The sequence below is a fragment of the Andrena cerasifolii genome, chromosome 4, assembly GCF_050908995.1.
Source record: "Andrena cerasifolii isolate SP2316 chromosome 4, iyAndCera1_principal, whole genome shotgun sequence".
NCBI lineage: Eukaryota > Metazoa > Arthropoda > Insecta > Hymenoptera > Andrenidae > Andrena > Andrena cerasifolii.
In genome coordinates, this window is record NC_135121.1 from 17566258 (window position 1) to 17591864 (window position 25607).

At 40.2% G+C, this 25607-nt stretch overlaps 2 protein-coding genes across 7 annotated transcripts in view; one reads left to right on the forward strand and one right to left on the reverse strand.

Moving 5' to 3' along the window:
* The window catches only part of Nrx-1 (neurexin 1), a 429130-nt gene that overhangs the window by 345753 nt on the left and 57770 nt on the right, over positions 1 to 25607 (forward strand). For all 6 annotated transcript variants that reach the window (XM_076811144.1, XM_076811146.1, XM_076811145.1 and 3 more), the window contains 3 exons: positions 14118 to 14440; positions 16690 to 16981; positions 23746 to 24039. In XM_076811144.1, the coding sequence (XP_076667259.1) occupies positions 14118 to 14440; positions 16690 to 16981; positions 23746 to 24039 (909 nt within the window). The remainder of the gene's footprint in view (positions 1 to 14117; positions 14441 to 16689; positions 16982 to 23745; positions 24040 to 25607) is intronic.
* LOC143368452 (uncharacterized) lies at positions 18513 to 20657 on the reverse strand. The gene is made up of 2 exons (XM_076811207.1): positions 19828 to 20657; positions 18513 to 18657 (listed from the first exon to the last, which is right to left on the reverse strand). The coding sequence occupies exons 1-2, from the start codon at positions 20349 to 20351 to the stop codon at positions 18648 to 18650; spliced, it is 534 nt and encodes a 177-aa protein (XP_076667322.1). The 5' UTR covers positions 20352 to 20657; the 3' UTR covers positions 18513 to 18647.

Consider the following 25607-nt stretch of genomic DNA (forward strand, 5'->3'; position numbering starts at 1 on the left):
GTAAGGAGGAAAAGGTAGAACACACTTGTATGGGTACCTATAAGGCTAACCAGATCGCCTAACTTTCAATTGACTTTGTTAAATTACGAAATCTTGATGAAGGATACTTTGAATTACGTAATTTCACTTTATACTAATAGCTGTCATTTAAAATTCTTTTTAATCCCTTACCTCATAATGAGCCTTATACGATGCACACCACTTTTCCATTTTATTCCATAGTCTTCGTTAAATCCAGAATGCAGGGATGAAAATTTTATAAAATATCAAATATGCGATGTATGCTTGGATTGATCAGAATTTTTCCCATTCCCTCTATCGAAACCATTTACTTCAAATTCTTTACCTACCTACGTCAGAAAAATTCATAGCGAATAGGATCACTATAATTAAATCTTCTTCGCTTAATCCTCGGTGGTCACACCTATTTTTTCGGACATACCTACAATGGGGGACAAAAGTATGTGGACACCCTTTAAAATCGTATAACTTGTTTAAAATTGGTCCAAACGACATGAGTTCTTTTTAGAGGCTAGAAGGATTATTTTGCTAAATGACATAACAAAAAAAAATAGTAAAGGTCGTTTTTTAAACTTTTCCTTTGTGAGCCTGTAATGAAAATTAAAAAATCCTGATTGTAGATCGAAGTAAGTTTTATACATGTCTAAAATTTTATCAAAATCGGTTGCTCTGAGCTAAAGAATAAGGTCGAAAATCGCTCATTTCGGAAGTTTCGCGATTTTCGAACTTACTTCAATCTACAATCAGGATTTTTGAATTTTCATTACAGGCGAAACTTCCGAAATCAACGATTTTCGACCTGATTCGGACTTATTATAGCTTCGCTGCCCTGTTATTTCTTTTCTAACCTGCAACTTGCAAACGCACCGGCGAACATCGTTTTCGAACCTGCCCCGCAGCGTTGCCTTCCCGCCACGATATCGTATTTCAAAATCCCTATTTAGCATAAATAAACGGGCAACAGCCGAGGCGAGCACGGCAATTCCAGCTGGAATTCCGCGTTCAAGCCCGAAGAGATGGAAGGACAATACGTTGGCGCGGGAGGGAACGCGAGGGGCGGGCGTCGGGGGTGGCGGAGGGTGGCGTGGGAGAATAAAAAGCCTGGAAGGTAAATCTAAGAGAACGGAACGAGGAGGAAGGAACGTTAAATGGAAAAAGGAAGGGGAAGTCGTATGGTATCTTATTAAGACTTCCTTTCGGAACGTGAATGTTAAGAAAGAAGTATATTTTATTATACAGTGGAGCGAGGGACGAAATAAATTCAATACTGAGACTCGAGAAATACTGGCACAGGAACAGAATTAGTTATTTACAAAAAGGACTTTTGTTTTTGAGTCAGATTTGAAAATATTCAAAAGTATTTTATTGTTAAGTATTCTGACAAATTAGAAAGAGTATGGTGATGTTTTTTGTGTAATAGAACGCGGTAGGTTAATCGATCGATTTTCCTTCGTTTTAGATTTCCATTTATTTGTTAGAATATTTAGAAAATCAACGTTTTTCGTCACCGGTGGGCATTGAGCTGTCCTGCGAGCGTTCATTAATAAAGCTCGAGAGAGAGAGAGAGGTAATGAAACGGGAACCACAGGGAAAAGCCACGTGTTGGATTATATCTCCCACGAGCGTGTAAATACCGTAGAAGGCTCTCCCTCCGATAATCAATTTCCACATCGAGATTTATCAGTCGGCGGATTCCCCGCGAATCATTCGCTCTGACAAGATTTATGCGGCCTCTGTAACGACCGACACGATTTTCGTTTAGTACCAGAACCCCTTTCTCGCTCTCTGTCGACTAGAAAATAATTTTCCGGCCCCCTTATATCACCGTGAGTGTATCATATTTCTTAGGAAATTATCGACAGTTCCATTTCCATTATGAAGCACCGCGGCTCGCGTACGAGGAGCCAGTTAAATCAAATGTTTCTATAGAAGGTGGATCAGTTGTCTGACATCCAGTGATGTAGATAGCGATTTTACGCTTGCTGTGGCTTATTTATTCCTCACAACTGTCAGTCTTCGTAAAGTCTCCACGAATTTATGTCGTTTAGGAAGAATTAAGTAATTGATAAATTACCTACGAATTTAATATTAATTTAATACTGATTAAGCGTGATAGTTAGAATTTCTTCTTGTCGTCTTCGTCCAGCTTGTTCTTGGCCCTGTTTCCTCTTTGAAGAGGTTTCTTTTAGTGTCCTCCTTTCTTCTCTGACATCGTTGATGAGTCTTCTTATCCCTCTGTTTTTAGCAGACCCCTTCTTATTTGTCCCCAATTACCTCGATCTCATCTCTCCTTTCTTCATCCGACTTTTCGAAGACCCTTGCATACTCACAGACTCCTTTCAGGACCTAGTGTCTTTCATGAGACACTTTTGTGACTCGCGAATAGCATTTCTGATAGATTCACTTGGTAGAGATAGCGTGTGCGCAATTGCTGTTTTCAAATGCCAACGTAATGAAATTATATAGCCAGTCCACCTTCCCTTTGTTCCCACAACTAACGCACCTTCTTCCCTGAAAACAGTCGTCCGAAAATTGCGCTCTTGCTTCGACAACTCGCTGAATTATTTAAGAAAATGAGGGGCGTTTACGGAGTGCAGCAGACCGTTGCTTAAGGCAATTTGTCGCGCATCAATTTACATACTGCTGCCAGGAGAACAATAGCGGGCGGAGCGCGGAAGTTGCGTGAAAAATTAGCGGAGAAATTTTTAATTTCGACGCGCCCCGGGCGAGCATCGTCGTCGATCATGCGAAACTTCCGCGACGATTTCCCTTAATTATTCAAACGCCCGGTGGCCGTGTAAAACGTCCAGCGTGTAACTGCCGCGGAAAATTGCCGAAGAAAGTAGGTGCAGCGAAAGCAGCTTCCCGGACGGCCGATATTTTCTATAATAATTTATGGTTTGACAGCCTCGGAAGTATTAAGCCCGACGCTCGCAAATTATCGGTTAGGCTCGCGGGGAAGTAACTTCGCCAGCACTTTTCATTACTCGGGTGTTCGCTGTGCATTAGCGGGTCGCATTCGAATTAATTCCCGATGAAATATCAAGGGGTTGCGTTCAAAATGTCGGGCCGAAGCGTAGGAAGTTTGGAAATAATATTCAACGCGGAGAAAAATTAAGCTGAGAATGAGTTAGACTTCAATACCCGAGCTGCTTTAGAAGAATTGCCGCTGCATTGCTTATTTTATCGTGGTAACTTGTTCTGGTAAAATCAGCAGTGTATAACTGTTATTAAAGACACTTTATTTAGCTCGAATTGTTTCTCTACGGATTCTGCGATAATTAACTGTGTGTTGTGCTTTATGGTATTGTAAGCTGCGTTGTAGTATTGTATTTGAAAAGTGCAGGGTGGATTTTCTAGTCCAAATTCCTTCAAAGTCTCTTGAAAATTTTGTAGCCTGTTTTCAAGTCATTCGCATTCATACTGTAAGGTGAATGTCCCAATTTCTGCTCCTGTCCCCATTTCTGCTCATTTCGTACTTTTCTTATTATTATATGCGTTACGTTTGTACTATAGTTGCAACAAAATAATTCTAAATTATTTAAACATTTAAGCGACTGTTGCACGAGCTTGGGGCAATACATACATCGCTATTTTTCATGAGCAGAAATACGGACATTTAGAGCATTATATATTTAATTACGAATTATTAATAGTTAAACATCTTGAAATATTTTTCTTAAATAGTTTTTGAATCGGTTGATTTATTATTAAAGAATTAATCAGTTACTCTGCAAATTTTGAACACAAACAAATTTTGTACACCTTCTTTATGACGAGTTACCTCTTAAATCAGCAGAAATTGGGACATTCGCCTTATTTAAAAGAAATAATTCAGACTGGAGTGGGCTTTTTCAGAAATTAGATATTGCGCACGATGCTTGAACTGCATTAGGAAACGAATTTGACGTTTGATTTTGCGTTCCGTTCCGGGCTATCAGCGATCGTTGGCGGTAAATGTAAATTCTATAGAGAGCGTTTCAGGAAATTGGGTCAGCCCGCATTCATACAGCAATCATGCACGCAGGAAAGCAAATAAACTGATCAATCGTATGGTAGAGTCAGTTTCAGTTCATGTATAATTGTAATTATTCGATACATGTTCTTATCGTATAAAAAAAAAATAATTTTAAAATTGTTAGATCATGTAATCGCGATACATTAGATATAGTTGACCACCGATTCCTCTCGAGTACCTACTTTCAAATGAGCCACTCTAGGTACCAAAAATAGTACCGCCATATTAGAGGTGCCATATTCCACCGTGGTTTCATTAAATACCCAAGGCAACACTTTCAAGAATAATACCGTAATTCAGAAAAAGACAAAACCTGCTCTCCCACGGAGCTGATCAATTCAAGCCTGCAGGCTGGCGCTTCGTTCAATTATATTTCCATGCCACATAGACGCTGCCGCATTTCACCATTTCTGATAGGGTCGCTGCAGCGTAACCCCGTAGAAAATCTTCAATTAGCATTCATAAGAGCGTCCCGATTCAAAGCATCGCCGCCTGAATGCAAACAACCACGTCACTGGCTATCCTCCCACCCCCCCCCACCCCGCAGGGTGCATTTGGAATTTGTGATTTCATCCTACGACCGCGCAGGGAAATTCGTAATTTAACCAAGCCCGTTAGGACTCTCCTCCGTCGAAGAAGTGCCATCGTAGGGACGCAATCTCAAAAAGTTCTGATTACCCGGCAAATTCAAATACAGCAACTTCCCAAAGATACCTTTCATCTCCGATTTCCAAGAATCTTCGATACTAGGGTAATTCCGGTAGAGATGGATCGCCGAGAGAGGCGGAGCAGTTAAGGATTTTTCAAACTATCCATGAAATGAGCAGTGCATCGATTCGGGTGGACCCTATTTTTCGACCAGCAGATTTTTTTGGTCTCACCCCCCAGAATTCTGACACTTGTTGGGAAAATGATCTGGAAAAATTTTCAGGCCGATTGCACCACGGGAAAACCGATATACCTACAACCGTTATGGAACCGATATCGGTTAAATGTTGTTGACGAAAATCAACATTTTAATTTATGGAAAAGATGATAATTTTTTTTTTTCTTCAAATAGTGATGAAGGAGAAACAAATGAGATGCATATTTCAAATGGATGATTATGAAGACTGGAATAAAAACATGTGTGCTTATTCTAGGGAAAAAACGAAGAAAAAAAGCATTTAGTAATTATAATAAAATTAGGAATAGAATTAATCATTTTCTATTTACTGAAACAATTTTTTTTGGATAAAATTAATTGCTACAAGTCAATTTAACGAAAGAATATAGCTTTTATCGAAGTGGTCCAACTCACCCGTAGCAGTAAAAGTGTGAGGATGGACCACATCCCAAAATTGTATTTATCTACTTATTTCCCTAGCTATTTGTACAGATTCTTATGATCAGTATATGTCCTAGAAAAGATAGGTAGTGCACTACACAAACTGAGAAATTTTAATAAAATTTTAAACGATTTTAAAAACCTGATCCATCTCTACCGGAATTATCCTACCACCTATCAATTTCCCTTGGACATGAATAAAATTCAACATTCACCGCCTTCAATTTCGATTTTCCAAGGGCAGGTTCACTTCTGAATCCTCGTGAGTTACGAATTCCTCGCGGTGATCGTGTCTACTTATCGCCACTCCCCGGTTCCACCATTGCGCGTTACGGGGTGGCACGCGTCACGTGGACAAATCGCGCGGCTGAGTACAAAGCAGCGAGGCATTCTTTCGTGGCTGATGGAATTTCCGAAAACTTTCCTCTCGGCGTATTTCAAGCTGTCGTTCCCGCGGCAACAGGGATCCTCCCCCTTCGCCTAGGCTCTACCACCCCGTCGAGTTGCAACTCGCTGGCACGCAAATGCGCTCTTTATCGTGGCCGATTCCTCGAAGTGCATTCGGCCGGGACGTCCGCGCGAAGGGGCGCATTCGAGATCGCGCGAGGATCGATCGACGGCGGCGACGCTACGGGGGGGGGGGGAGGGGGTTGGAGGCGCCGTTGCCCCGAGAATTCCTGACGTCGTCGGAACTTGGACTGCCATTTTTATTTCGATCGCGCCATTTGTCGTGCCACGGTTCCGCGCGCCTTCTGCCACGGCGAGAAGTGCGGCCCCGTGTCCTTTTTCATAAATAATCTGCCCCACGGAAGCGCGCCGCGACAGGAAGCGCACCCCCCCCCCTTCCCCGGCCGTTTTTCCAGCGGAATTTGACGTCTCCTGAATATCGTATTCGCGAAGAATGCTCGAAATTATTCAGATTCAACGGCGGAGGGATGCCTCTTCTTCGCTGGCACGTCGCTCGGCGTTTTATCTCGAGGGGAGGCTCTCTGACCGCCTTAGACCCCGGACTTTCGCCGGTCCAGCGAAATTAAATGGATTACGAACTATTCTGAAGTCAGACATTTTAACCGAGGGTGAAATATGATTTATTTTTCTGAATTCTTTTCCTTGCTTCTTCCTTCAAGTATTGTGGAATATATGTGCTTCGTGGGAATTCTGGTTTTAAGGGAGTTGGACGAGGGTGGTTTGTGTATGTTACTTAGACGTAAATACTACTTGGAGCTACAACACTAATAGTCTACTCCAGAGATTGTCTATAAAAGTATAGAAATCGATATGATATGTTAAATATTCACTATAAAAAAAATGTAATTAATTGTAAGTAACAATTAGGAACATTTAATAAAGAAATTAAAACAATATATTACTTCGTCGAACTCCCTAGTTTTATTAAAAACTTTCTCTAAAAACTTGTATACTATTTTCCTGAATAATTTGAAAATTGACCTGGAAAAAAATATGATAGCTAGGTATTGGGTTATGCCTATTTGTGAGATCTGTAAAACATGTATATTCGGGAATTTGTTGGGGAAAAACCTGAAGGCTTTTTTAATCAAACCTTTATGCATTCGAAAGTGTACATGTTAAACTGCTTGTAGTAATTTTTGCGATGGAAAATATTAATAAATCAAAGAAATATCAGCAATCTCCCGGCAGCGATTTTTTTTCAGTAGTTTGTGGTGACTTTTTATCTGAAATAAAAAATTCGCGGGAATTTAGTTAGTATATTAGATTATCTAGTCCTTAATCGTTCATTCTCCCAAAAAATTAAATTGCTACGAAATAGCAGCTTCTCATAGCAAAAGTATCGATTTTCGCCACAGAATCGCTCTCATTTTTCATCATATTTCATCTGTAAAATAAAAACTACCCAACAGAAATGAAAAGAAACACGATTAAGGACTAGATAATCTAATATACTAATTAAATTTGTCGAATTTTTTATTTCTGATGAACCAGGTGGAAGCTACAGTGGTCACCGTAATAAAAGAACGCTCCCGGGAGACCGCTTATAATCCCATTATTTATTTATATATTGCATTACAAAAAAAGCTACAAGAACTTTAAAATGTATACTTTCGAATATACAATCGTTTATTTAAAAAAAGTCATCAAGTTTTTTAAAAAAAATATCCCGAAAATATTTGTGTTTTCAGACCTAACAGGTAGGCATAATCATAACCCTTTAAGGACTCACCTTCGCACACACGTTCTTCTTTGAGGAGTTCATATAACGTATTAAAAGCATTTCTGTAATCATTGAGACTTTGTTGGAATATTGGGAAATAATCACTGGAAAATCAGTGGAAATTATGTCAGCGCAGGTTTTCCTATATCGAATTAATTAAACTAAACCGTTCTCTATGCATTCCACGTGTGTAAATTATTGCCATGCCTGCTACAGTGAAAGGTCGAAACGCCGTTTCCCTGTTCGATTCGATTATCCAGGAAAAATCGAACGAAACACCGGATCACCGGAAATTGTTCAGTTGAATTTAGCATTGGTCATATTTCGTTTACGGAAATTATTGGAATTCCGTGCACATCAAACGTTTGCAAACATAGGGGGAATGATTTTATATGATATTTCGCGTGTCGCTTTGAATAGAATTTCGTCAAAATGGAACGAAAGAATACTTTGATACCTGTCGGTGGAAATAAAAAAAAAACAGCCTCTTTGTAACTCCTTAAGTAAAAATAATTAAACTTCAAATTCTTCTGAACTACATTAAAGTATAATAAACCGCAGGAGTCTATTCTCTTGTCAGGTTAATAACTTAAAATTGATAAAACTCTCAACTCAAAACATGAAATAATAATATGATTTACAAAAGGTAAAAATTCTTCTAAACTCCATTAAAGTATAATACACCACAGGAGTCTATTCACTTCTCAGTTTAATAATTTAAAACTGGTAAAACCTTCAACTTAAAACATGAAATAATAATACGACTTACAAAAGGTAAAGATTCTATTGCGAAAATACTAATAAAAAAGAGAACTACCCTTAAAACCAATATAAAACAGTACAAATTTTGAAAACACATCACGAAAATATTCCCTTACCAAAACTCTCTATCTTTTAACAGAAAGATCAAGAAACCAAGTTATAGGTCAAAGAAAACCACCAACCCCCTAATTTTTTAATTCACAGATGTAACACTGTTCTCCATGTGAACGTGCAATCCTCCGATTACTCAAAAACTTTCCCCAAAATTGTCCAAACATCCTGCCCATCGATTACTTCAGATAATCAAGGCTCTACCGCACTACAGTATAACAAGTTGAACCTATTGCTTCGATATCAACTTACTGCTCATTTAGAGGCCCACAGTTGTCCCAGCCTGGAAAATCCAATCGGGCCTGCGCACATGGCGGGCATAAAGTTTCAATGCGCCTCGTGCAATCTCTTGTAAACCCGGTCATATGTAATGCATTGGTAGTGTATCTAGGACGTCGGTGTATCGCTGCCTATAACCGATAACCGACGCCGCGCGTCGGTGTACGCCCACGCGTAATTGCATTTCACATGCGAGGAGGCCGTGTGTCCGATGTAACTGTCCCATCGACGAGCCATTTGTGTACGTTCTACTTCGCCAAATGGGGAATTTACACTGTCATGTTCCGTGGGTATTAACCGATTTCCAAGTACCTTCCTTCCGCTTTACGGGGAAACTTTTTATGGGGGGCTCTAACGAAGATGGGTTGACGAGTGGGTTTACGGAATGAATTTTCGAGAATTTGGTGGAAGGAACGTAGGTGTTCCTCGGTGTACTCAGCGGGGAAGGTGTGAAACTCTAATAGGTATTCTTGGAAAATAGTAGCTGGCTGGAGAGTTCGGAATGATAATTTGTAAGGGAGGGAGAAAATTTAGATTGGCAAGTGCGGATGCGTGGAAGTTTAAATATAGGGACATTGAGGTAAATTAAACAGAAGTATATATGAGAAACTGGGGTAGTTGGTATGAACCGAATTTGAACAGTTTTTGGAAAATTGAGGGGAATCTCGAAACCATGTCGTGGAAGTCGAGGTAAGCTAATATATGCCTGTACAAGGTTTGCAAGAAGCCAGGAACCAGAGAGACTGTATCGCGCATAGAAGTTACATGAACAGGGGTAGCAACGGAAGACTAGAGTTCAGGAAACCGAGAAGTAGCAGGAACTTGAAGACGCTTGCTCGTACGATTTTAGCAACCCGACTGACCCAATTACGCAACGAAACGACAAAGATCTAATTTTCATGGAGTTTTAAAGCTGGAACGTTATTAAATTGAGAACGAAGCACAGAGTGCTGCCCAAACCAGGGCCTGCGGTATTGTCAAGTTGCAGCACGTTCGCCGCAAAGCATCATGCCTCCCCAATAAAGGGAGACACCCCAAACCTACTGCCCCCTCTCCCTCCCCCCTCCGCCACCCCCCCCTCCCAGATCAGCCTATTAAATGGATGGCGAGTGCCAGCAATATTGAGTTACGTGGCAATACCCTAAATTGCTTGACCGCCCTAGCATCACCACATGCTGCATACGGTCTTCACTTGAATGCTCGTCGCTGGCATCGATCGACGATAATTACTGCGCGGCTGAGTGCACGGCATCCTTGTGTTCTTGGATGCAAGATGCAACACCCTTCGAAGATGTTTCCCTGGGTGACAGCTGGGGGGATGTAAAAGTTTATAGCCTCTCTGCAGGGTGATTTTGCGAAGGTACTTTGAGAATTTTGCTTCTTCAATAAAATGACAGCGCGGTAGCTTGAATCCTTGATTTGAAAACCTAACTTCTGAGTGCAGAGGATTTTTTTATAATGTTTCAAAGTTTTCTGAACGGATGTTTGGTCAATCAGTGGTTAAACGTGCGTTGAAACTAGGGCTAGCACGATAATAGAATTGGAATTCTAATGTGCTTCGCGATAATGGCATATTATAATGATATTAATTAACTGAAGTGTAGGTATCTGTTTTCGATTAACAAAATGGAATCTTTGCTTTGGGATCGAATATCTTTGTGAAGGGGCGCGTAGGTAGGTACTATTAATCATGAATACCGTAATTATTCTAATGAGAAGGTACTTTAATCATTGAATAGCAGGGTGCGATCTAATTGATGAGTATTTTCCTTACAAAGGGGTGCAATCTATTAGATTTATTTCATTTTTCACGCAGTATAGAGTCTTGTGAACACAAATTGATGGTTCCTCTGTGCCGTGCTGTCTGGGAACAGAAATAATAGACAGAGACATTCACTAAATCGTACTGAATGAGGAAGGTGGATGCAACTTTTTTCCACGCGTCGCTACCAGCACATGTGCCACTTGTCATCGGTGTTTTAGGCGTACTTATTTTACTTCTTCATTTATATTTCTTTAATATGTGCATGTATCTGTATTTATTATTGTCATTATTATTAGCTATTATTAATTACGTAGATATAAAAAATAAATTTACATCTTTTCGGTTACAAAGACGTCAAACCTGGCAAAAGAAAAAAAGATATTAGCAGTCATTTTTATAATATTTTATAATTTTCTCCCTTCCTTGTCATTTTAATTTTGAAATCAAAACTCAGGAAAGGTACTTGCGCTAGTGGCACCATGTGCGCTGAGCTTTGCGTCACCTTCACAATACATTTCCTCTAAAACGAAACGTTCAACAAAAAAGACATTATTCCACATTTTCAATTTAATTCCACGCGAAGAACCACCCCCTTCTTAATCGTACAGCCAATTACGTCGCAACCCATACAAAGAAGAAACACGAGAGTCTTTCCACGTGAGACACTCCTGGCAATTCAGGATTATTTTCACTTTGCACAGGCAATAACTGGTTTAATAAACAAATGAACGAATAAGATTACAAGCCGGACGTTAAGACAGACGCCAGTGGCTAATCTACTTCACATATAATCACCCGACAGAAATAGAACGAGTGTAAAAAATCCTAGAAAAAGATAGAAATTGCTGGAATACGTAAAAAATCAGTGACAGACCACAGAAGTGTCCCACGCTTGGGGGCCCAAGCGCATCCTAATTCAGCGGTGTCTTTCATTGTTTGCTGAACGATGATCAGAGTCAGTAGGTCAACCAAGCCGAAGTATGTGTTGACAAGTGGCAAACAGGGCGTAGCTCATGTTCCAAATTACAATGCCAGCCGGGTGGTCGTGATCCGTCAAGGGTCCGCCCTGACTAACGACCGGCGGAGCCGATCGCGGGCCAATCAAATGGCGCCCAATTGAATCGTAAATCGACATCAAACAACGACCCGTGGAATTCGTCGGATCGACGCGGATGCTGATCAAATCGGGGAGAACAGGCGTCATCCGTGGATCGCTCCTCGAAGACGGGGGAGGCGCGGGCCACCATCTAATCACGATCCACGGGATTTCATGGTGAACGTTTAAGGGAAGTTGCCCCCCGCGCGAACTTACACGCGCTGGCGTTGGCGAATTTAACTTCCACCCTACACGCTCGCAGTCCGTCTGATTACATTCGTGTAACGCGGTGAGAATTTGATTATAACTTGGCGAATGCTTATCGTCCGATCGAATTGAATCGGCGCAACTTGGGAATTACACCAGAATCGAATTGATTTCCTGGTTTTGGTACGGTCGAGTTTCCAAAACGAAGAAACGTTGCCGCGCGCGCGCGCGCGCGCGCGGAGAGGCGCGGCGAATGAAAATGCACGGGAACAATTTACGAAGCGCAATTACCGGTCGAACAAATTTGCCAGGAATTCAAGATCATTCCACCGTATGCTATCAAGCATTATATTCGCGATGCGGCTTTGGGAATAGAACGGAACGCGAGGGAAATAATCTCCCCTTGCTTTTGGACACGCTTTTTTTGAATTTAATTAAATAGAGGTGTATATCCGAGGTGTGTATCTGTGTAAATGTAGCTTCGCTTCGCTGCGTGCGCTGGGTGATTCGACCCAGTTTCGAATTTGATTGAAATGTGTGGTGCAAATGGAAGGAAATGTGGTCGGCGGTGAGTGGAAGCTACTTCGGTTATTAATACTGAAATTTGGTACTGACTTGAAGATCAGTATTGGTTTCACTTCAATATGTGGATTTAATACTTCCTGTAGAAGTGATAACACTATTCTACGGGGTTCGAAATTTTTCTACTGAATTTGGCAGTTTTTAGAAGCCTGCAGATTCCTAATGCCGCTATGCCTCATTATCTACATAATTCACAGAACCCTCTACCCTTCTTTGCTGAATCTTTAGTGCATTAATTTAGCTCCTCAGGTTTTCTAAACCTTTTGATAATAGATTTTCTAATTTACTTTTCAAATACTATTGTATACTGATTCCATCGAAGCAGTAGCTATTTCTAGTTTATAGCAAGGATATTTGGAAAAATTTGTCTCAATCGAACGACCTCGTTTGCTCACTCTTTGTTTCACGAGCAACCTTTAAAGGTAACTTGGTACGTTTATTAGCGACGCCTGTCGATACTTACATAGCGCTACTAATTCAGAAAGTTGGGTGCATTGTGCCCGGGGACAATTAAGCTTAATAGCGCCGGGCCAGTAAGATTCTCCGGAAGAACAATGCGCCGATATCGAGTCCCCCGTTGTCTGTGCCATCGGATAAGGAAGCATCCCGGGGCTGGCTAATAATTAAAATAGTTCCTGTGTAACTTCCGCCAGGGTTTCGTTCGAGTTCCTTTAAGTATACTGGCCCGCGCCGTCTACGGGACAATTCTTATTAATGGCTTCGCCTTAATCGCGTTTTATTGTTATTTAGAGGGGCGCGGCATCCACGGGGCAAAATCGCGGGTATGAAGAACTTTGGATAAAATGTAAATACAATTTGTCGTAAATTGGATGGAAAGTTTTGGAGGGCGAGAATTTTATGAGGTGATCGAATAATACCGACCTTTTAAAATCAGTTTTATTATTTGGAAAAATAAAAATTGATAAACTCTGAATTTGGGAAGCGGACCAAGGAATTCTAGATGTTGGAAATTCTGTTTCGCTATCTATGCTCTAAGAATGTTCATAGGTATGAATTGATCAATTTTGTCACAAAATTTAGGATACTGAAATTTGGTAGACTGATTGTGAGATAGTATAGGTACTCTATTTCTCTGAAGAGGGCGAACAGGGATATAATTTAAGCATTTTAAACGTGCGTGTAGACTGTAGTTAATGCAACTGGCTTCGTCGAGTACCTACTTTCATTTCTACAAACATAAAAGTACTGACAAGGGAATTTTGGCAACTCGAAAATTCAAAGAAATCTAAAACTTTAGAGGAATGTAGCTCAAATCATGCTAATAACATAATATTTTTTATTCGACAATATAACGGTCCTAAGGGTAAAGACATCCCTTCGAAGAATTTGTGGGTTTTCAGATTATCGTTAATATCTACAAAACAATAACAGATATCAGAAAGATGTTAATTCAATGTTCTATGGTTTTTTGTGTCGTATAAAGCAATGATAAGAAATTTCGGGAAAACATTATTTTTTTTTTAATTTATCCCCACCATCCTTTTGTTTGTAGGATATCGAAAATCATAAAACTTTGAATTGAACTTTTTTCGATATCTTTTAGATTTTCGCAGGTATTCGCGATAATATGAAAACTTAAGATTTCTTTGTGGTGGAGTTTTCACCCTTATTAGCATCCCTTGAGCTACATTTCCTCATTTTTTTCGAATTTTCAAGTTCCCTATAATATAGGAAAATGAATATTGCGCGATTTTGCATAAAATTGTCCCGAAGTAACCACTGTGTTTTCTCCAACAGCCGAAACGCAGCTCGGCAAACAGGGGATTTTGGAGTTCCGTACCCTTCACGCGGGTGGATATTTGCACGCTGGAGAGGAGATCCCTCACTTCGTCGGCCAGCTGCAGCAAATCTGGTTCAATGGCTATCCGTACCTCGAAATAGCGAGGAGCTCCGGAAACCATCAGGCTTCCCATCAAGGGGTCACGCCAATCATCAGGGTCACGGGGAAATTCGGCAAGAGGAACCACCCTGTTCACTATCCAGTGACCTTCACCTCGAAACGCACGTTCGTGGGATTACCTGTGCTGAAAGCGTACGTGGAAACGAACATCTACTTCCAGGTAACGCATTTTCAGTAATTCCTTTCCAGGCGAATTGAAATTTAACGTCTCGTTTTTCTTTCCGACGTAAAAGAGGGAATTACGTTTTAAGAAGTTGCGAACGCATTATATCGTAGGAAGTACTGTGTCTGAACGGTGAATGCTGAGAGAAATAGCAAATGAGATTCTTTGATCAGTAAGTCATCCAAGTTTCCCAAACAGTAATCGACGAATTAGTTAAAAGAATTTGCTTTTTGCAGCGAAGCAGAGGGAAATTGTTTTTATAGAATGGCGAAAAGCGATTGCTTTCGCAATGAATATAAAGAACTGACACGCTTTGCCTCGAAAGGAATAAGTTCTGGTAAAAACGAACTGTTTCACTGAGAGATTAAAAGGCACGGTTGCCTGTGTAGATTAAGAAAGTAGGTATCAGTTGTGTTAGCAACAAAGCAAACTACTTTTTCTATATCAAGCCCAGCGAAACTGTCCTAACATTTTTCTAGAATCCTACTTATTGCTAGTCAGCTTCAACAGGAGTTTGAAAAAATACTCAGAGCGGTGTACATGCTTCTAGGTACCATCTCTGATCTATTCAATTATCGGTTACCAACCTCGATTCTTAGTCAACTAATTAAGTCTACTCAGACCACTGATGATTCCGCTTCGATGTCAGCGAAAATACGGAACAGTTCTCCAACAAATACTCTAACTTAAATATTGATTATACTTTAACAGCAATATCCTCTTCCTTGCTAGCAGGCGAGCCTGAAAGCAAACGCAGCTTTCGTATAAAGAAACTTTGGAAAACTAAGTTTATCACGAAGCATTTTTCATCGTCGATATTTTCTCGCGGTAACTTCAAAGGCACGCTCCGAGGCAGAGTTTGATTCATCGAAATTCGGGCTTCCGATGAAGTGTGGTTGGATATTCTGCAATGGAGATGGTAGGTTCGGCTGTTATTTCGAAATTTCACCACGCGCGTGGAGGCCACAGAAGAAATGAAATGTCAACGGTGACACATCCCCACAAAAGGTTACCCCAATTAGACCTCTCTCTCTCTCTCTCTCTCTCTCTCACTCTCTCTCTACCCCCGACCTTTGCCAGATTCGATGCGCAAACTCTGAATTAATCGTGGCACGTGTCGCGCTGTCCCATGTAAAAACCCAATCATGCCTCGTTCTTCCGTACCAAGTGACAGACAAGCCCCTCTGGTCATCACCTTCGTAATTAGGCTGGCCCGTAATTGACGGGCACCTGCCTCCCCCGCTGCGTCTCGTCAGCGTCCCGGCTCTGCGCTTTGATATCCCAAAAAAGTGCGATCGGATTTCGTAATCGGACGTACTATTTGCTATCGCACCGTGGATCCTTGTGCAGCCTAGGTCCTGTGGTCCGCTCAATGGTGGAATTACGAAATAGATAACGCGACAATTCCGGTAATTAAAACAGCAATGAGCGTTACTTTATTTGTTCATATTTTTCGTCTTTATTAGATCATGGTTTTTAGGAAATTGTAATGGTAAAGCTGACTAAGTAGCTTTATTATTTCATTGAATTTAAAGCTTCTCATGTAATTGATAGCAAGTTGACGTCTTTGGCTCACTGGAGCACTGGTGTGTGAATGTACATATTTTCGTGGAAGTAGGAAGGTTCAAATGTTCCCACGAAATTGCCAAATTTGGGGTCAAGTTCCTTTTTTTTTTATTTAATGTATTTACAATCAATTCCACTCAGGGAATTATAAGTAAATTTGATAACGCTATATCGTGCCCTGTGTAGGATTAAGTGAATCAACTATTATTGAACAGCAGAGTACCTACCTCAGAATTCAGCCTCCCTCTTTTACCATTTCTAGCTTATATCGCAGAAATAAAATTATCAATCTCGTTAAGATTAAACATTTTTTAAATACACCCAATCGATCCCAGATCTCGTATATATCTCGGGCACTGATCTGCACAGGTCGTCAGTGTACTGCCATGTTAATTCAAAAGTACGTATATGCAACTTTCGCTTCAATCACCTGATTGCTGCCAGGTAGCACAAAAATAGCTAATTTAATAAGAACGCTGTACCTGCATTGAAACTGAAGATATTATATTTCAGAACAGTTTATATTTCAAACGTATGTGAAATCGATGCTGTCGAACCCTGTCAATTTACAGACACCTCTGAATCTGCCCTGCCATAATTCATATGCAAAAGGTCAAATGTTGTAAATTATAATGTTTAAAATTCGCCTGTTCTCTGATCCACCGATCTTCACTTTGCAGTTCAAGACACGGGAGGCGAACGGCTTGATGCTGTTCAACGCTGGCAGGGAACGCGACTTTATCGCTGTGGAGCTGGTGAACGGGCACGTTCACTATGTCTTCGACCTCGGCGACGGTCCAGTCAAGGTCAGGGACACTTCGAGGTTGAGGCTGAACGATGGCAAGTGGCATGCAGTCAGCATAGGAAGACCAGCGCCCAAGAGGCACACGCTCGCTGTCGATGACCACGTTACCGCTGTCAATAGTCAGGGGAGCAACGAGAATCTCGATCTCGACGGGATCTTGTATATCGGTGAGTAAAAATGTTCGCGATGGAACCTCAACTGTCATGTTAAGTTTGGGGCGACGGGGAGGCATTTAAATTGGGGGGATGTAATTTAAAATGATTGAATTACAAGTGTAAACAGTACTTTGTTTAAATTTTAATGTTTATCGATGATTACTAGAGAAATTCATCTGTGTATGAAAGATTTGGATCCAAATTTCTGTCCAGCAATTTTATCCTGCTTAACATGTGCCAGGGTGTCCTATTCCTTTCAATTCTGAGCTTTGCCAATTCAAGGTGACCAGTTAGAATTCAGTGGGTGGCCAAATTATTATGCTCAAACAAAAAGGTATGAGCTTTTGCAAGTTTAAGCGATGGAATAAAATAGATGTCTCGTTTTTAAGGTTGTAATATTATTTTTTAATACTAGTATATGTATTTAAGAATGCAGATTAAATACATTTAGGTATATAGGGTTAAGACTCTGTTGTACGAGAAATACAATTATTACTCAATATTTGGTGACTCCGCCTTTAGTTTTTATTACTTCCTGCAGTTTTGGAATATTCTGCCACACTCTGATGATATTCTCTATTATTTTGTCTCAATTGTAATAATTTTATCCTCGCCCTTTTAAAAACGAATAAGATTTGTGTGCTGAAAAATTACTCACAATGTTGCCAGATATTGTAGCTAATCAATAAATGAAAAAGCAATAACAATCTTGCATCGTTACTTTAATTACAGCCACGACTTTCGCAGATTTTGACGAAAATGTTTTGAATATAATAATTTGGCCACCCTCCGTATTAATCTGTTGAAACAAGTTCAAGTAATCAATAAATGAAAGTTTGAATTTTCGAGTCGAGCTGGAAGTTAAGTTACATATATATCCTTATTAGTAGAAAAAATATTACTCAATCCAATTGCTCCGCTATTTCAATATTAACAAATGCAAATACAATTAGAAGTAACAGATTGTACCAGAATTCCACACGAACACAGGCGACGAACTTTCAAACTCAATTTTCTCGAAAACGAACCCGACATGAACTAATTCCATTTCCCCCTTTGACTTCCCTGCTCGCAAAAAGGCACCTACACTTTCAGCCTAACAACAAATTATATTCCGCTCTGAATGTATTTATCTTGGATAAATATAATACACATACGTGTCACGAAATATTATTGACTTTCGATAACAGCAGGCACCTTAATATTTCGAAGGTGAAATATTGCTCGTGAGTCGCGAGGAATCTCGAAAATTCTCTGGTAGCAAATCGCTCGAATGCAGAGATTGACTGTCCCGATACATCAGGCGCCCAGATAAAATCAGGAACTAAGAGTCGATGAGCACCGCGTAATAACGCGAGAATGAAATCATCGATCAGTTGTATCGACACAATAAATAACACCGATACCAAAGATACTCCTATTGTCGAGCAACATTAACGTTCAAGAGCCACATAGTTCGTTACGTTATTTATCACAGACGTACTCACAAAGAATTCAATTGTTCAATGTGAATCAGGATTGAGGAAAGAATGTTACTCGTGTATCTCGTCGAGTGGTTTATTTTATGAAAAGAAATGTCACATTCGACAGACTTCTCGGGGCGCAGATAAGCATCGTGAAAGTTGCAGGTATGTCCACACTTCGCCCATCTGATTAAATACAGATGTTCCCCGACTCTTTACAGTTGACTGCAAATATAAGAAAAATATATTTGATAAATTCAAATGTTTAGAAGACAAAAGTTTACTATCGTAAATTATCAGGGGTGTGTATACTTGCGATTCATAGTAATAGTTACTTAAGGGAGAACGGTAATGGCCCGAAAAGTAAAGGTATCTTTGGGAATTTATTAAAAGCAAACTACGCGATGAAGCTTCTTTAAACTTTCAGGACTTTTTATTGCACATTTAAGTTATACGAATATATTTTTTTAAATTTATTTAAAGCAGATTTATGAGCTGTACAGGGCCAGTAACTTTGCGCTGGAAAAAATCTGGTTGACAGTTTTCTGACGAAACGGTGCTTCTAAAATCAAGAAACCAAAATGTTTTAGAAATTATATGCGGATGGCTATGGCGCGCCGGGAGATTTTTTTGATTGGTCCTTCTATTTTTTTTTTCAACTATAGAGGTTAATTTACTAGAACGAAATTTCACCATTTTTTTTCAGAGGTTCGCCATTTTTTTTCAAGATTTGCAAACCCTTCGTGCCATAACCATGCGCATATAGTTTCTAAAACTTTTTGGTTTTTTGATTTCCAAACAACCGTTTCGTCGGAAAACTGTCAGGCATGTCAGCGGAAATTTTTTGCAGCCCTAAGTTACTGGGCCTGTGCAGCTCATAAATCTGCTTTAAATAAATTTAAAAAAATATATTCGTATAATTTAATATCCAATAAAATGTCCCGAAAGTTTGAAAAAGATTCATTATGTAGTTTGCTCTTAATAAATTTCCAAAGATACCTTTATTTTTCGGGCCATTATTTACCATGGTGTCCCCCCTTAAATCGTTTACAAAAAAGGTATCCCTCTTTCCATCATTATTCAATCTCTTATGCTCTCTACTCCAGTATACAAGATACACCACACAGACTAATCACCTCATGACAGTTCATTTCCCACGATTAATGGACTAATTAAAATTTTCTTTATCGTCAATAGACTTCAAAAAGTTTCACAAAATCATTATACTGTATTCCTACGTTTGCCGAATTTATCTCTGCACCAACATCAACTATCTTGTATACCCCAAACTAAAGAATTCAAGACAAAGAAAAATCAAGGAAAAATCAAGGTGTTCGAACAAGTACGTTTGACATTTGTATCGCGAAATCATCCGCAAAACTGACAGATACTCACATAATATCTCTGCACTTGCCATTAGGGTCCAACCTCTGGCCAGGAGGACAGTCATACGTTGGTACATCGATGATATTCCTCATGTCGAGCTGCGGTATCGCTTTAGCCGAAGACACCTTCGCCACGTTCCCCTCTTTTGTAACCCCGTTAGATTTCTCGTCCGGTTTGCTGTCGAACGTGATTTGGCCCGACGACTCCATGTTTCCAATGTTGTAGTTCTGCGACGAATACTTGTACTCAGCGCTGGCCGCCCAAAGATTGCTCTTGTCCTCCTGGACGTGGCTCTTCAACAACTGAATCTGGATCTCAGGCAGCTGAAGCTGAAGCGGCGAAATTAACCTCCACCTGGCTGGTAGGTACGCCAAATTCTCGCGAATCGATGGATCAGCAGCAACAAAATTCGATGAACTACGAAGGAGCGCCCTGTCGTGGATAGCAGGTGATAACGCTACCGAGAAATTCGCGATAAGAAGTACGAGTAGTACATTGACCAAACGCGGAGCACCCATCGATGATTTGCACATGGTGACGAACTTTTCACGGAAGATCGATGGGTAAATTCGGTGATCCTTTGCTTGCCAACGGGCTTAGCGATCCAAAGATATCTTCGATGACTAAACGCCCCAGCGTGGGATCGAATCGACGGAGACACCGAAGAACACGATCGAACAATGAGAAAATCGTGCTGCAACGGGGACCGAAGCAAGGAGCGAGATCTTCAGCGGAGAATTCTGGACAATTAAACGCAGAATGACACGTTAAGCGATGTCAAGCTACTTGAGAAACCGCGTATCCGGTCTTTAACCACAGAGCTCTCTCTCGTACATGAGATTAGATTCACAAGCAATTTTCCGCCACCTTACGCTAGCTGCCCCCTCCTCTTCGTAATTCCACCACTTTCGGTATTTATTTCGACGCCGATTAACACGATGACTTGATACAATACTGATAAAGCAGCCGACCACGCGATAAGCTAGCGGACGGCTCGAGACGTTTCTTCCGCGATCTGAGGATTGTTACGAGATGAAGTGAACTGGAAGCCCTAGGGTTCACTAATTACACTTCTGTTTCAAACAAGTAACTTTAATAATAGAATACACTTAATTAAATGAGGAAAGCGCAAGAGTATCCTCGAATAATTTGCTGCGCGTGAATAACTTAATAATAATGACTGCTCGCTTAGTACCACGTTTTGGAACTAACTGCTCTTGTTTTTGGGGTCGTATTATATACACACCTTTTTGGAGGTGGGGTACAGGGTGATGCATCCGTGGTGGCGCATCTACGGTGACGTGTCTGCTGTGACACGAACCTTGTACCTACCCTTTGATAAGGCGTCGGAGTCCTTAACATTGGCGGGCTGGCGGATGGGCTTGCGGAGCGTCGTGGGAATTCAGGGAGAGATACTTCTGAGGGGTCATTTTGTTCGTAAGAGACTTTAGGGTGGAATTAAGGTGACAGGAATTAAAGAAATTGCAATCCTGTAGTGGGTCAATAATGAATAGCATCTTACAAGGGAGCATCCAGAACCCGGAAATTCAAAAAATTCTGAAACTTTCTGCATATGTAGGGGATTTACAACGCAATTCGGCTATATCCCGATTTTATTTTGTAACTCGCAATCTGTAAGAGATAGAAAAAAAAATTCAAGACAAAAGTTACTTCTTTTTATTAGGACTATCGATTGGTAAAATCGGGAAACAGCCGAATTTTCAGGGGTTAATTTCACCCCCTTCGAGTGAATTTCGGCAGCAAATAAAAATTGCGTTGTAAGCAGGAGGAAATCCCCTACATATTCACAAAGTTTCAGAATTTTTTGAATTTTCGGATTCAGGATCTTCCCTTGCTAGTTGAATAGTAACTGTGGTAACAATTGTAAGTATTCGTGTGTGAGAGAGGAAATGAAATCATGTTACGTGACGCGTGAATTAATTTTAGCGCCTGCTCACATATTTTATTCGTTGATACTGGGCTTTCTGTGGTTGGAAAAATGAAATGGACGTTTCTAAAGGAGATTTAAAATAATATCTGTTCATTTCAATGCAGCGTTCTGTGTGTTTTATCAATTTTATATACATTTGGTTATGTGCAGGCTTTTTACACTCCGAGAAGCAACTTTCGAAAGGATGTAAATTTAAAGTATATAATTTAAACTATATACGTGTATATATTGAATATATTGGATCCTATCAAAGAGTTCTGTCAACCCTTTTTTAAGGCATTTTTAGATTTTTAAATTTTCGGATTTTGCTGCATTTACAGTTGATTTACACCTTCCATTAATTAGTTTTCTAAACCCGTTGTAAAAAATATTATAATCTATGGATACGTGTAAGATAAGTTTGCTCTAACAATGATATCATATGATACGAGGAAGGAAGATAAAGGCATTGTTTACTAAACGTTTATCGTCGTCGTAAATATAGGATCATGGTATTAGAAACTCGATGAATTAATCGATAAGAGAGCGAAAAACAGTACTTATCGAGTGTCATAATCGCGGATGTGAAAAAATTCAGAAATGAGAAGTGACGTTGAAAGTACCTTGTAGTTTAAATCTTTCTCCTTAATAAAACGATAACACTGAAAATATAATGCGAAAATCGATACTAGAAACATGTGGAAATACATTGCTATACATTGCTCTATCTCTTTGGTGCTGTGACAGTCTGGGTTGGAAGACAGATTTTTAGGGCGTCTTAGATACGACAGAAGCCTTCAAACGATTTTATTCAACTAATCCGCCGTCTATTATCCTATCTGAATCCGTTGAAAGATTTGGAACACTTCATGCAATTCAATTTCTGCGGTAACAGTGTTACTAATGACGATCTTTCAAATCCACCCTGAACCAATTCTCCCGCACTCTTAATTCCCTTCCACGGCTAGGAAATCATTAACTTCCCTAGCGTTACAAACACGTGCAAATGGGGGACAGGGAGGACGCAGGCCGATCGAATGATAGCGTCAGGAAATATTGCTGGCTGGAGCGGGGCGATTGGCCGAGCCGCGGGCTTCGTTTCGGAGTCTGTGCACGCGCGCGCGGCTCGGTGGTGCAGGCAGACCGAAATAATTTTCGCTCCCTCCAGCGGCCCCCCGACGGCACGGGCAACGGGGGTGGTTTGAATTTATGGCAGCGAGAAGCGGCGCCGATCAGTCGAACGTGCGGTCGCTCGTCTCGGCTCGTCGACCTCGTATGACGGAATTCCGAATCCTCTGCGCGTCACAGCTGCCATTTTTCCATAGATGACATCAGCCACCGTGCCGTTCTTCCCCGCGTTGCTCCGCGACAGAATTTATTCAGAATTCTAATCAAACACATGAGGAAATTGCGAGGTAAAGCGACGTGTAGTTACAATTTGCGGGGAACATTCGGTATTCACGTGCTTTTCTTCTTAATGGGAGTTTAATCTATGTACATTTGCATGCAATGTTTAAATACCTCCCCCTGTAACCAAGACCATATCTATACCTTGTAATGCCTGAGAGCAACAATTCAAATAGGAAATCCATCTGTGATAAAGGAATCAGGTGTGGAAGATACAAACCTAAGAAATGTCTAAAGAGTACACTACTCTGCTGTACAGGGTGTTAAAAAATGAATGGCCACTGCTTTCAGGAGTGATTCTACATCTCTGGGTCGGTGAAGATTTGTAAAAAGAAACTTGCCGCAAAATCTCTTGTAACAGTGAAAATTAATGTCAATTTCTTTTTTTACATCAAGACTTTTCCTCCAAAAAAATTGACATTAATTTTCAGTGTTATAAACAATTTTGCGACCAATATTTTTTCAATCCTCCAAGGATCCAGGTGTAGAATGCAGATTTACTCCAGAAAACAGTGACCATCAGTTTTTTAACATTCTGTACAAGTAATATTGAATTTTTCTTCGACTAACACCACACTTCACCGTTTCAGGTGGCGTGGAGAAAATGCAATACAGCCAACTGCCGAAGCAGATATTCAGCAGACACGGTTTCGAGGGGTGTCTGGCGTCGTTGGACCTGAGTGGTGAAAGCACCAACTTGATTTCAGACGCAGTTGTGCCAAGTTCTTTGGTCAACTCCGGCTGTGACATGTATGCCAGTCTTCACCCCGGGAAAAAGTGCACGCACGACCTGTGCTCGAATCATGGCACGTGCGTGCAACAGTGGAACAGTTACACCTGCGACTGCGATATGACCAGTTTCACTGGGCCGACGTGTAACGATGGTAATGAGGCACTTTTCATCAACATTCGATATATGCGATCACGTTCATTTCTTGACGTCATTCGTTGACAGATTGCTCGTAAGGGGTGGAGAAGGGTGTAGAAAGTGTATTAGCTTTCGCGAATCGATATACTTAACTGAGTAAATGGAGATTCGTGGACAAAATTTTTCGTGAATATTCATCTCGCTGGAGAATATTAAAGTTCATTTGTCTTAGAAGGATTGTTGAAGCTTCGTTTCGTTTAAGTTTCTCTTATTAACTGTCTTGCAAATGTGTAAAGTAGCCTAGGGTTCTGCCTACGAATCATGTAATATTTACTTCCCTTTTAAGAAGGCGTGTGGACGGACCAGCTGAGTAAAGAATCTATTGAACTTCTTTGATATTCGTTGTGGAAGAAAGTGGGATTTTTATTATGAAGCTATGCACTGGTTAGTTTTATTACCCTTGTGAGATCTTAATTGATAAAGTAGCATTCTTTTTACACTCTGCCATTTTAATGAAATACCTTTATGAAGACTTTATGACTCGCAGCTGCGTGACGAGACGAAATAAATTTGCCTATTTTATGAGTTGCTCTATATCTGATTACTTGAAACTGGAGCACTCGCGTTGAGTGGTCGCAACACAATTAGTTTAATAATACATCTCCTGCACGGAATATTTTTTAAAAAAATGATAATACGTGTGACAAGTTTTATAACTACGTTATCACCTTCGTAATATAATCGATCTGACGACAAACGTGCCACCGTATAATAAAATATTCGGCACAAAATGTATGTAATTTTAAAATGCAACTTTCGGATTTCTTTCCACTCACCACGAAATTAAGGGGGTTAGACTACTGTAAAACGGTCGAAAAATCGTAATATTTTTTTTCGCTTAAATATTAGTTTGAAATCTCTAGAATAACATGCAAAAACTTTGAAATATAAATACAGCTTAGTTTTGGAGATACAGAGCCGAACGCACACTCGAGTGTCTGCGCGCCGAAAAATATTTTTCGAAACGGTGTAGGTACATGATTTCTCAATCTGTATTGATGCAATTGAGACCAAATTTTGCAGACAACTTTGTTCCTACATTCTCTAAGCATTAACGGACCATTTTTTAAAAATTCCTTTTTTTGCGGGAGATACAGACGAATCGTTGCGAAAATCGGCATCCTTTTTTCAACACGCTGTTATTCAGCGAATTTTCAAAATATTAAAAAACGGGTCCGTTAGTGCTTAGGAATAACATTATACTTAATAGACAAATTTTTTTTTTGTTTTGGAGAATTCAAATTTGAGTTAGGAGGTACATCGTTCAAGAAAAATCATCGGTTCGCAGCCACCTATTGACATATAAATATACATATTTTCTTAATTTTTATAATGGTTTTTAATGCTTTAAAATATGCCAAAATCGAGTGCTAAACCGCAATTTAATCGGCTGATTAGTTTCTCTACAATTTGCATCAGAAGATTTTTCGAGCCGTCACAGTATTCTACCCCCTTAAGAGCCCTCAACAATTTATACGAAACACTTAGCATTATTACTATCATTTATTGAGCTGCATTATTTGC